This window comes from Acomys minous, assembly GCF_964271855.1.
Source record: "Acomys minous genome assembly, chromosome: 14".
Lineage (NCBI taxonomy): Eukaryota > Metazoa > Chordata > Mammalia > Rodentia > Muridae > Acomys > Acomys minous.
The window spans coordinates 44,239,980-44,252,014 of record NC_140496.1 but is presented as its reverse complement, the minus strand read 5'-3'; the positions used below and the strand labels follow the sequence as shown (position 1 = coordinate 44,252,014).

Sequence of the window (12,035 nt, the reverse complement as noted above, 5' to 3'; positions counted from 1 at the left end):
AGACCAGGCTGGCCCTCAACTCACAGAGATCCACCTGCCTCTGCCTTCCGAGTGCTGAGATTAAAGCAGGTGTGCGCCACCATGCCTGGCCTCAGGGATAGATTTGAACAGTAGTTACACACACACACACACACACACACACACACACACACACACACACAATGTGTTTGATTGGTTTGGTTACTCGAAGAGGAGTGAAGTTCCCATGATTGGCCAATGTTTGGGCCATTGCAGAATCTAGTAAATTCCCATCACCTAAGAGAAATCTCTTGCTGAGATCCTTTCTCTGATCTCCTGGGTGAATGCGCTCAGTCTCATCAGATATACCAGTAGATGCACTGAGACCACCGGGATTTCCCAAACATACTGAAAAAGAGAAACTGTTAAGGTCTGTGTGTCTCCGGTTTAATTTTCTTTAAAAAAAAAGTATCTATCCATTTAGTTTGAATAAACCTCTGAATTCTGCCATCCTAGCCCTCCTCAAAGCTCCTAATGCCCCATGTAGGAACAGCTGTGGTGAGAATTAGTTGATTTAAGCTTTTGGGCCGCTTCCAACTTCGCTATAGCTCACGTCCTGTAGGTCAAGGAAAGAAATGATGTAATGCATTTAGCCGGGGCCACTTTAATTACAATGGAATGGAGGGGGAGGGGCCGTCGGCGGTGACAAGTTTAGCGCGTGACTTGATCCTGGGATGCAGGAAACAAAAACATTACCAACCATTGGTTGCGTCCACCTCGGGCTCGGGTCCCCAGCTCCAGGTCTGGAACCTGGGAGCACAGGTTTCCGGGGCAGGGGTGGCGCTGTCCCGCTGAGCGTCAGCCTAGAACACACACGCTACACGCAGGCTCTGCGAGCGGGCAGCGTCCTCCCTGCTGGGATGGGCGTGGGGCCCTGCGCTCTTCACACGGTCTTCACCGGGCTCGCGCGGAGCCACCCGCGGTCACCCGGGCTCGCGGCGAGTGAGCCGAGCTGTCGTCATTCATTCGCAGCGTCCGGAGCGTCCTTCCAGTTCGCTGCACCGACGCACGGTGTCCGGGAGCGGTGATCTCGGGCTCGGCAGCTGGGGGAATCAAGGCGGCCTGGGGTCTCGGGTCCCCGCACCAGCTCGCCCTTGAGCGCAGCCTCGCCCCAAGACCTAGCCCTGCCGCTTGCTCGCGCCGCCGTGGGCCGGGCCAGGCTGCGAGGCTGCGCGCCTGGCAAGTGCGGCGCCGCAGGAAGGATGCTACTTGCTGGGTCCCGATCCCCGTCGTCGTTCCCGGCTGCCCGCTGGGTTTTTGTCGCGGGCCGGGAGCCGCGGGCCGCAGCCTGCTGAAGGCCATCGCGGCCGCCTCGCTCACGGCCCGGCGGGCCAGCGTGTGCCCGGGGAGTGGGCAGCAGTGTGCGGGGCCCCTTTGTGCGACTGCCCCGCGGCCACCGGGACCATGTGGGTGAATCCAGAGGAGGTGCTGCTGGCCAACGCGCTGTGGATCACCGAGCGGGCCAACCCCTACTTCATCCTTCAACGGAGGAAGGGCCACGGGGGCGACGGAGGCGGCGGCGGCGGATTGGCGGGTAAGAACCGGGCACTGCGGGAGGCTCCGCCCGGGGCCATGGCTGCGAACACCCGGAACGCCGCCCGGTCTCCCGGGCTGGGCCGCCAGCCCCGCCTGGGTGCTTGGTAGGCATCTGGAGTTGAGATTTTTCTCCCGTACACCTCCTGCAGACTAGCAGAGAGAACTGCTCTTTCCTGACCCTGTCAGGCGATGGGGTCTTCGAGTCCTGGGTAACCCGTAAGTGGATTGTTATCATATAGAATCGAATGCCGTACTGCATATCCCCCCCCCCCCGCCTTTTAACATATTGCTGAATGTGTTAAGAAGAGGGATGGAAGACGGTTAGCTTGGGCTCGGCTGTCTTTATGGGCAATCACAGCAGTCAGGTGCAAAATTCCCTTTTGTTACCAGGGAAGCAATCTGTTAAGGGGGTTGATGTGGTCACTTCCTATATTCATATGACCTGGGATGATGAATAAGGGAAATGGAATTCTTTTGTTGCATGGGGTAAGACATAAAACAAAGCAAGTTACCTGGTTCTGGTCGTCAAAAGAGATAGCTGTATAGTTGAGTTTTAACTAGTTAGTTCGGTTATTTATCAAACTACTTCACCAAGATGCTATCAAGGTAATATTAGAAAGATCTTGCTTCATTAGGTAGCGGGTTTGCATAGGGGGAGGTTACAGCTAACACTGAACGCTTGCAGTGCTCTGAAGAGAGTGACCTTCCCTTCGTGTTACTACAATGTTTATTACAGCCAAAGTTAGTGAAAGTAGATGGCTTGCCATGGCTTGCTAGGAAAGAGACTGTAGAAATGGCGTGGACTGCTGACAGCCTTGGAGTTGAGGGTTAGGTAAATTGCTCCTACAATGGCCTGCTGTGAAATGAAAGTTCTGGTTGGAGTGTGTACACGACTGTGATGTTTACAAACTGGTTTCCTCCACTTTAAAATTCAGATGTTTTCCGGTAGAGTATATGCTAGCATATGTTTGAAATATTTGGCTAGCGCAAGCAATGGCTTTGCACCTGATGGGCTTTGCACCTTTTTTTTTTTTTAACCACGATACAGAAAATCTTTGGAGTTGCAGGCCTTGCTGTGAAAATTCTGACTAGCAAACGAATTGGTCTCAGAATGTTCCAGCTCATATTGTATCGAGTCTTGAACTGGGCATCTTAATATGTTAGTTACACTGTAGCTTTGGGATGTACCTAGGCACCTCCCTTTAAACTTAGGACAACAAAGCTCCGTGCTAACACATCCTTTCCTGTTGAATCTGACACTCTGTACCACCGTTCCCAGAGAATCCGTCTTTCCCAGGCATTTGTACTGGGGTATGAAAAATTAGTCAGGGGTGTGATGTCTTCTATTTCCTTTTATTGTATTCTGATACTTGGTATTCCAGTTGGGAGTCCATTGGTATCTCGCCTTAGCAGCTCAGAATCTGACGCTGATGACTTAGTCTGGGAAGATAAAACTCTATCTTTTTAAGCTGAGAACTCACTGCTTTTGCAGACGACGTTTTCTGGGACAACTGAAATTATCTTGGAGAGTACAGACATTCCTGCCAACAAATGCTATGTTCAACCAACGGTGGTAAAATGTCTGGCCTGATAAATAGGTACTCTCTCAAACAGAGCAGGACCGGGATTGGAAGGAATTGTACTATGTCTCGAATGTAATATTGTGTGGTTCATTCATTATATTGTTAATTCATTAGCAAGTGTTTATTGGCAACGTCGGGAGTGCCGATGTCATAATGCTTGCAGCCTAGTAAATGACAGATGACAAAACAAAGATATAAATCCGTTTGAAGTTACTCGTGTGCAGAGTCCAGCTTCCATTGAGTGAGGAGGCTTTACTGAACACTTGGGAAGACCCTAGGCTGGGTTGGTTATCTCAATCAGTGGAAGCTAAGCAAGGAAGGCTGTTAGTATCTTAGGCCCAGGAGATACAAAGCAGTGATTTCACCAGGGAAATAGATGCTGGAGCCTGGGAGGAGGCAGCCCATCCGGGAGGAAAGCCTCCACCTGCCAGAAGTACAGATCACAGCAAGAAGAATGGGCATGCCCTCTTTCTTCCTTCCCCTCCCTCCAGCTTCTACTGTTGTAAAAACCCAGTGGAGGGCAACAGAAGCCAACTGGACCGGGAGGCCTAGTGATGTGGCCCCCTAAGATCAGCATCCCAGGGATGGACTGGGAAGATGCAGGCGGGGTGGGGGTGGGGTGGGGTGGGGAGGACAGGGCACTGAAAATGGCCAACATTTGTAATGAGAGAAATGTGCTACTAGCAAGTCTAGGCCACTAGGGCTAGGGTAGCAGTGGGGGGAAAAGAAAAAGTCCCTGAGTAAGTGGCACTTAACCTGAGGCCTGCGGAAGGAAGGATGGGCAAGCGGAGGAGGAAGCTTTGTTGAGTGTCAGTCTGGGCGACTTTCTGGAAGATGTTAGGGCTTTTTATACAGGGAGTATTGAGATGGGAGGAAACCCTGTCCAGTTAGAGCTGGCCAGGAATGCTCCATGCCCGGGCCCCGTGGTAACCGGTAAGAAGTTAGGGCTGGCGCTGTAGCTCAGCTCTAGGCTGCTTACCTAGCAAGCACAAAGCCCTGGGTTTGGTCCCAAGCACCATATAGGATGGGTATGAGGGCAGGCTCTATAATCCCAGCGCGTTAGAAGTGCAGGCAAAAAGAGAGGAGGAATTCAGGGTCCGGTGGTGAGATGGCTCAGCGGATAAGGCTGTTCATGACCAAGCCTGAGAGCCTCTCTCTCTCTGTCTCTGTCTCTGTCTCTGTCTCTGTCTCTGTCTCTGTCTCTGTCTCTGTCTCTCTGTCTCTGTCTCTCTCTCTCTCTCTCTCTCTCTCTCTCTCTCTCTCTCTCTCTCTCTCTCACACACACACACACACACACACACACACATGCAAGTCAACAGGCCCATCACATACTGTTCTTCCTGAGGACCTGAGTTTATTGCCCAGCACCCATGTTATATAATTTACAACTAACTACCTGTAACTCCAGATCTAAGGGATCTGATGTCCTATCTGGCCTCGTAGGCACCCAAACACATATGGCATATACCCAACAAAGGCACATATGCTAAAAAAAAATCTTTAAAACAAGTTTAAATTGTCCTTGATTATATAGTTTCAGCCTAGGCTACATAGACTGACAAAAACAGAAAATAAACAAAAAACCACTGAAAGCTACAAAAACAATGGGCTAATGTGAGGTCATTTGCCAATTTAAAAGGAAGAAGTAAGCTCTTATCCATTGGGGATACTATGCATGGGGTTTGGGTTCTGTTTGTTTGTTTGGTTTGATTTCTTTTCTTTCTTTCTTTCTTTTTTGTTCTTTTTCTTTTCTTTCTTTCTTTCTTTCTTTTTTTTTTTTTTTTTTTTTTTGAGACAGGGTTTCTCTGTGTAGCCTTGACTGTCCTGGACTCACTTCGTAGACCAGGCTGGCCTCAAACTCACAAGGATATGCCTGGCTCTGCCTCCCGAGTGCTAGGATTAAAGGCATGTGCCACCACGCCCAGCATATGCATTGGTTTTTATTTGTTTTGTTTTGTTTTGTTTTTTTTCAAGACAAGGTTTCTCTGTGTAGCCCTAGCTGTCCTTGGACTCACTTTGTAGACCAGGCTGGTCTTAAACTCAGAGATTCACCTGCCCCTGCCCCTCAAGTACCAGGATTATAAAGGTGTGCGCCACAGCTTCACCGTGCATAGTTACTGATGAAGTGTTCATTGTGCATGCATTTGAATTATTTATTTAGGCACTTTTAACTGAAAATTCTTAAGTATCCAGAAAAAAAAAATCACACAAAATAAGATGCAGAGTAAGAGAGTTCACCGCAAAGTCGATACTTTGCAACCAACACCAGGACAAAAAGAGGGGATCTTTACCATCGCACAGCTGCGCCTCTTTCCCCACCTTCCGGGAAAGCTAAAAGCTGTCTCAGGCTTCCTGGTAAACACGGCTTTGCTTTTCTTCTGTTTTCCAACAAAGAACACTCTCCCAAACCATCATATTTTGATTCTCTAATGTCTTCGTTTCTGCTCTTTTGAGAAAGGGGAGAGATGGAACCGTGGATCCTTCTCCGTGTTGCCTGGTGATACTCATAAATACCGCTCGCCGCCTGTGGCTGTAGCTGTTTGCTTTCTGCAGTGTGTAAGAAGCACTTAGGAGTGTATTACAGTTCATTTATCACCGATTGCCTGTCAGGTTGTTGGTGAAACCGTGGGCCTTTGTTGAGGTCTTATGGGTCTGCGTCCTGTGGCTGTTCCATGGTACCAGTGGCCCACAGTCCTTCTCTATGTTTGTGGTAACAACCACCGTCGCACGTAACCTAGGAAGTTGATACCTTTCCCACATCCTCAGCAGCCTTTTCGTAATGCCATGTGAAAGGGCTGCTCAAATATTTAGCCGTTTTCAACTGAGTTGTTTTGTCCTTTTCTTATGGATGTGTAGGAGTTTTTTTTTTTTTTTAAGATGAGGCCATTGTTTTTGTAAGTGGGAGGGAATCTTCATTTCCTGTTTTACTTTCTCGGTTCCTTAATGAAAGCAGGTTTTATTGTTGTTGTTTTGGTTTGGGGTTTTTTTTGTTTGTTTGTTTTTTCGAGACAGGGTTTCTCTGTGGAGCCTTGGCTGTCCTGGACTCACTCTGTAGACCAGGCTGGCCTTGAACTCACTGAGATCCACCTGCCTCTGCCTCCTGAGTGCTGGGATTAAAGGCGTGCGCCACCACACCCAGTTTAGGTTTTATAAATCTTAAACAACTATGAATGATGCGGTGATTGTACACACCTGTATTCCACCTCTCTATTTTTATTTGCAGTATTTTGGTGGCTCGTTCAAAACTGCTTTTATTTTCCGTTCTCATCTTGTGAAATCTCAAGTTCCTTAGATGTGTAGTTCCTTATTTTCAGACATCCTGGGCTTTCCTAATGAGGTTGGGATGGCAGTCATACGTGTTTCACAGGGCACGAGGCCCCACGGGTGCCCTCCCTGTGGGTGCGCATGCCTTCTGCATATGCATACGTGCTTGAGAAGGACCATGAGACCTACAGCTGTTGAGCAAGCAGCTCCGTGTTCTCATTTGGTGAGGCTCTGTGTCTTCAGTGATCAAGTATTTCATAGCTTAACTCCTTTTTAAAACTGAAACCCAGCTGGGTGTGGTGGCACATGCTTTAATCCCAGCACTCAAGAGGCAGAGGCAGAGGCAGAGGCAGGCTGATCTTTGAGTTCAAAGCTAGTCTGGTCTACAGAGTGAGTTCCAAGACAGCCAGAGCCACACAGAGACACCCTGTCTTGAAAAAGAAACCAAACAAATAAAATTTTAAAAATTGAGTTCTGTAACTACAGAGAGTTTGTATGAGTTCTCATCATAGTTAGAGTTTGGATTATTCTCCCTCGACTTTTTATTTTTTGCACCTTGAGGCAGACTTAGTAGATGTGTTTATATACTCATAACTGTACAATGTCCCTTGGAAATTGAATTCTTCACTCTGAAAAACTCACCTTTGTCTCCTATCTTGCCAAACTCTTCATTATTATAATTACAAGGATTTATTTTTTTGAAAATTCACCTTCTTAAAATTTACTATTATTATTATTATTATTATTATTATTATTATTATTATTATTATTATTATTGTCATTGTCACATGTGTGGGTGTGTGCATGTGCCGCTGTGTGTGAATGGAGGTCAGAGAACAGCTTGTTGGGGGTTGGTTTTCTCTCTCTGCTTCACTTCTGATTTTCTCGGCTGCTGGCTGACCTCTGAGCTTCTGAGGGAGCCTCTCTGGTTTCACCCTCCACTGTGTCTTCTCCCTTGGGCTCTGGGGACCGCTTCAAGTGCATTGCATTCGGGTTGTCATGCTTGCAGAGCAAGCACCTTTAACCCTCTGAGAGTCTGGAGCCCCGGCTGGCCTGGCACTCACTGTGGCGTCGAGGCTGACCTTGAACTTGGATTCAGCCTTCTGACTGCTGAGATTAAAAACCAAACTGAACTCTTGCTTTAACTTTTGGGCTTTCCTCTTATCACTAGCAAATGCTGCTGCTTTTCCTAATCCATTCTGAAGCCTTTTGATCCTCAAGGGCTTGTTTAGTCAGTGCACGCAGGACTGAGCGTAAACATTCCATTATATTGAATGCTTCCTCGTTTCTTCTACCTGTTCTCTTCCTTTTATTTATCTTCCCTGCCCTGTGGTGAGTCGTGAGAGCTATTTTGTGTGTGTGTGTGTTATGTTTGCTAAAGGTAAATTTTAGCTAAAACTTTTGTACGTACTCCAGCATTCCTTTAGTGGAAAGATAAAGGGAAATTACAAAAGAATTTTTGACTATTTGTACACCGTCAGCTATATTTATTTTATTATTTAAAAATTTTTCCCAAATCTTATTTATTATTATTATTATCATTGTGCATATGGAGCGCCTCCCCTCTCCAGCTCTGTGGTGTCTGTCTGTCTGTCTGTGTGTCTTGGGTGGGGTGGTGAGGTGGTGACTACCATGCTGTAGTGCATGTGTACAGAATAGTTCTGGGGAGTCAGTTTTCCTTCCACCACGTGGCATTTGGAGATTGAATTTAGGTTGTCAGGCCTGTGTGGCAAGTGCTTTTATCCACTGAGCTATCTCACTAGCCCTAATTTTAACTCCCTCCTCCCCCATAAGGCTTCTCTGTGCAGCCCTGGCTGTCCTGGATTAGCTTTGTAGACCAGGCTGGCCTTGAACTCACAACTATCCACATGCCTCTGCCTCCCAGGTGCTGGAATTACAGGCATGCGCCACCACACCCAGCTCCTGATTTTAACTTTTTGTTGGGGCTTTTGAACTTGACATCATCCTACTCAATCCAAGTTCTGGGTTAGAACCACTGTATCTAGCACAATAGGCATACTGACCTTTTTTTTTTTCTTTTAATCTTTTTCTTTAAAATAAATATCCTAGAATACTTTAACTCCTTTGACCCCAGTCCTCAAATTATTGTAACACATTTTAATTTCTTAGTGTATTCTCATCCCAAGAGTTTATAATTACTGTTACTTAAAAATTATTTTAAGAGCTGGATGTAGTGGCACACGCCTTTAATCCCACCCCTGGGAGGCAGAGGCAGGCGGATCACTGAGTTCAAGGACAGCCTGGTCTACAAAGGCAGTCCAGGACAGCCAAGATAACAGAGAGAAACCCTGTCTCAAAAAAAAAAATTTTTTTTTAGTATTTATTTTATGTGTATGGGTTTTTGTCTGCTTGTGTGTAAGTGCAGCACATGTGTACATGGCTCCCACAAGGTCAGAAGAAGGCATTGGACCCCCTGGAACTGCAGTTAAGAATAGTGGTGAACCACTGTGTGAGTGCTGGGAGCTGACTACCAAGTCCTCTGTAAGAGCAGCCAGTGCTCATGGCTGGTGAGACACCTCCAGCCTATTAGTGCTATCTTTAGACGTATTCAGTTATGAGTGGGGCGTGGAGGCACACACCTTTAATCTCAGCACTTGGGAGGCAGAGGCGAGCGGATCTCCGTGAGTTCGAGGCCAGCCTGGCCTATAAAGTGAGTCCAGGACAGCCAAGGCTACACAGAGAAACTCTGTCTCAAAAACCAAAGAGAAGAAAAAGACAAAAAAAGTATTTGGTTATTGTCACCCACATTTTTAAAAAATTAATATTATTCCATCTAGAATCATTTTCTATTTCCCCAAAAGTCCCCTTTCATCTCTCTGGGAACATGCTGGTGGGACCTGTTCACGCAGACTTTTTAGAATAGTCTAGATGTTGTTCATTGTCTTCTGAGTTGATTGTTTCTCTTGAAAAGCAGAATTTGTCACTTTGTTGTCCCTACGTCATGTTTTCTCTGCTTCCTTTAAGGTTTTCTTTTTCTTTGCCCTTGTTTTCCTGGTTTGCTTTTGTTATAACCAAGACCGGTGGTTTTCTTGCTCATTGTTGCTGTATCAGTTGGCTTCATCCCCTCCTGAGTGTTCACCCGCTTTCCTGGGATTACCACCGTTTGCACCAAATGACTGGAAAGTCTTCCTTTGTTAAACTGTCAATCAAAGATGTCCCAGGGCTGGGCGAGCAGCAACAGTAGCAGCAGCAGCAGCAGCAGATGTTCTTAAAGCCTTGGTTGGTTTTTTTTGTGTGTGGTTTTTTGTTTGTTTGTTTGTTTTTGTTGTTGGTGGTGGTGTTTTTTTTGTTTTGTTTTGTTTTGTTTTTCGAGACAGGGTTTCTCTGTGTAGCCTTGGCTGTCCTAGACTTGCTTTGTAGGCCAGGCTGGCCTCGAACTCACAGCCATCCGCCTGTCTCTGCCTCCCGAGTGCTGGGATTAAAGGTGTGTGCCACCACCGACCGGCCGCCTTGGTTGGTTTAGATGCTAAATAAATGCTTTCATTTTACCACTTAAATCTTATCAAAGTTGCCACTTTCAGGAACACAGCAACTCACTGTTGTTGTTTTTTTCTTAAACATGCAGATATTTATATAGTGTGTGTACACTATATACACACATATGCATACATTTATACATGTCTATATCAGTTAAATTTTGCCTTAGCTCCTAATGGAATGCAACGATTTCATAACCTCTGTATATAATAGTCCGTGGCTATGTGACATTTGGCTCATAAAAATTTCATAATGAGTAAGTGCTACTAACAAGAAGCATTCTTTGCCCCAAGCAGATCTCCTCTGCTCGCCTGTTACTTCCTCCTCTCCTTTTTCTCCACTTGGTCATCCATGTAAATCTGCCTGGAAACAATCCTCTCAAAGAGTCAGAGAATTTGACAGGATTTTTGACCTCACTTAGGTGCTTGCAAACTTACGTTAAATAAATAAATAAATAAAAAACAAACAAAAACTAGTCAAGAGACAAACAGCTGGAAGCGTCCCTGCGGATATATGAGGAAGTTGAGAGGGTGACCCCCTTTCTGGCCCTAGAACATCTGGGTGCACTGTCCAGGCCGGTCGATTCAGACAGGACCCACTGTAAAAAGGCCAGGGTTCCCATAGCCGTCTGTGGGAAGGGATGTGGAGCTGGGCCATTTTTCCTTCCAGCTATACTGAGTAACATCCTGAGCTGGAGGTCCCGGCCAGAGCTTGGAGGCTGAAGGCCAGGCATCTCCATGGCATAGAGTGCAGAACATGGTGCGGGGCCAGGCAGAAAAGCCCTAGGTGGCTCTCCAGGTTGTCTGCATCTCTGGGCTCTGCTATAGGAGCAGATCCGAGTCCCTGCTGAAGCAGATGGGTTCTTGTATCCTATGACAAAGAACGGGACCACAGACGCACCGCCAGGAATAGACACAGTTATTAATAAAGGGAAAGCACTCCTGTGAACCGGAATGGACTGGCGAGCTGAGGGGAAACCCCAAAATACTGGGGCAGGAGGTGTCTAGTCCCTTTATAGTACGTTTACATCGCGCCTGCTCCCACATTGCCTTCACTGCCTTTTCTGGCACAAGCTCCAGCCGCAACATGAAGCCCAGGGAAGGAAGGCTTGCAGTCTTTCTCCGCAGGCTGGCCTGAGCATGCGCCATTTGTTTCCCCGAAGCTTTCCAGTCTTTCTCTCGGGCTGCCTTTCTTCATATGCTCATCTTGGCATAGCTTTCCAGGCTCTTTTTTTTTTGCCACACTTTGTTTACAAACTAGACAACATGTCACCCCTGCTGTGGCCAATGTGCGTTGCAGCGTTTCTCTTCCAGTATGAGTTTAGCTTTTGCTTTGTTTATTTATTTATCTGCCATGCAGCTAACTAGGCTTTTAGCACCAGCTTCGAAGAGTCTCTGGGACATTATAAGGAAGCTGGCTGTGCGACGCAGCTGTATGTGTACTGCTGGGTGTTATTTGCAAGCCGTGGAGTCAGGATGCGACAGAGACCCTCCCACCTGTGCTTTTTATGGACTTACTCATAATAGCCAAGCAGTAGAATCAGCCTAAGTGCCCATCAGCAGATAAATGGATAAAGGACACATGGCTCACGGACACCACAGAGTATTGCTCAGTACGGAGAAGACTGAGGTCATGTCCTTTGAGGGACAATAAATCTAGTTGTAGGTTGTGGTGTTAAACAAAATTAACTCAGATACAGAGAGCCAAGCACTGCTGCTTTTCTCTCATCCATCAAATGTGGAATCAGAATGATTTAAAAAAAAAAAAGGCCTGAAAGCTGTAGAGGGGACAGCTAGGGACGGTAGGGGAAGATCAGAGGTAGAGGAACCTCGGAAAGGGTGCTTGGGAAAAATGGGTCGAACCAAAGTGCAGCTTATAAACGTATGGGCGTGCTGCAGCAAAACCCACTAATATGTACAACTGGTCTGAATTAAGTGTAGCAATGTATTTGTAAAAAGGAGCCTTGATGGCTGTCAGCTTATTGTATTCCTCCCCTGGTCCATAGTCTCAGGGAGATGCAGAGGAGTGAGTGATTGCTGTAATTCACAAGCTGAGCCTGTGAGTGACTGAGGAGCTCTGCACTGCGGGGCCGGGAGGGGGCGGTGTGTGGAAGGGGGCGGGAGCGATGGGGGCAGG

At 47.0% G+C, this 12,035-nt stretch overlaps 1 protein-coding gene across 1 annotated transcript in view; it reads left to right on the top strand.

Moving 5' to 3' along the window:
• Positions 1-909: 909 nt before the first annotated feature.
• The window catches only part of TBC1D9 (TBC1 domain family member 9), a 108,335-nt gene continuing 97,209 nt past the window's right edge, over positions 910-12,035 (top strand). Inside the window, exon 1 of the mRNA XM_084756184.1 lies at positions 910-1,552. Coding sequence (XP_084612310.1) covers positions 1,423-1,552 — 130 coding nt within the window. The 5' untranslated portion in view covers positions 910-1,422. The remainder of the gene's footprint in view (positions 1,553-12,035) is intronic.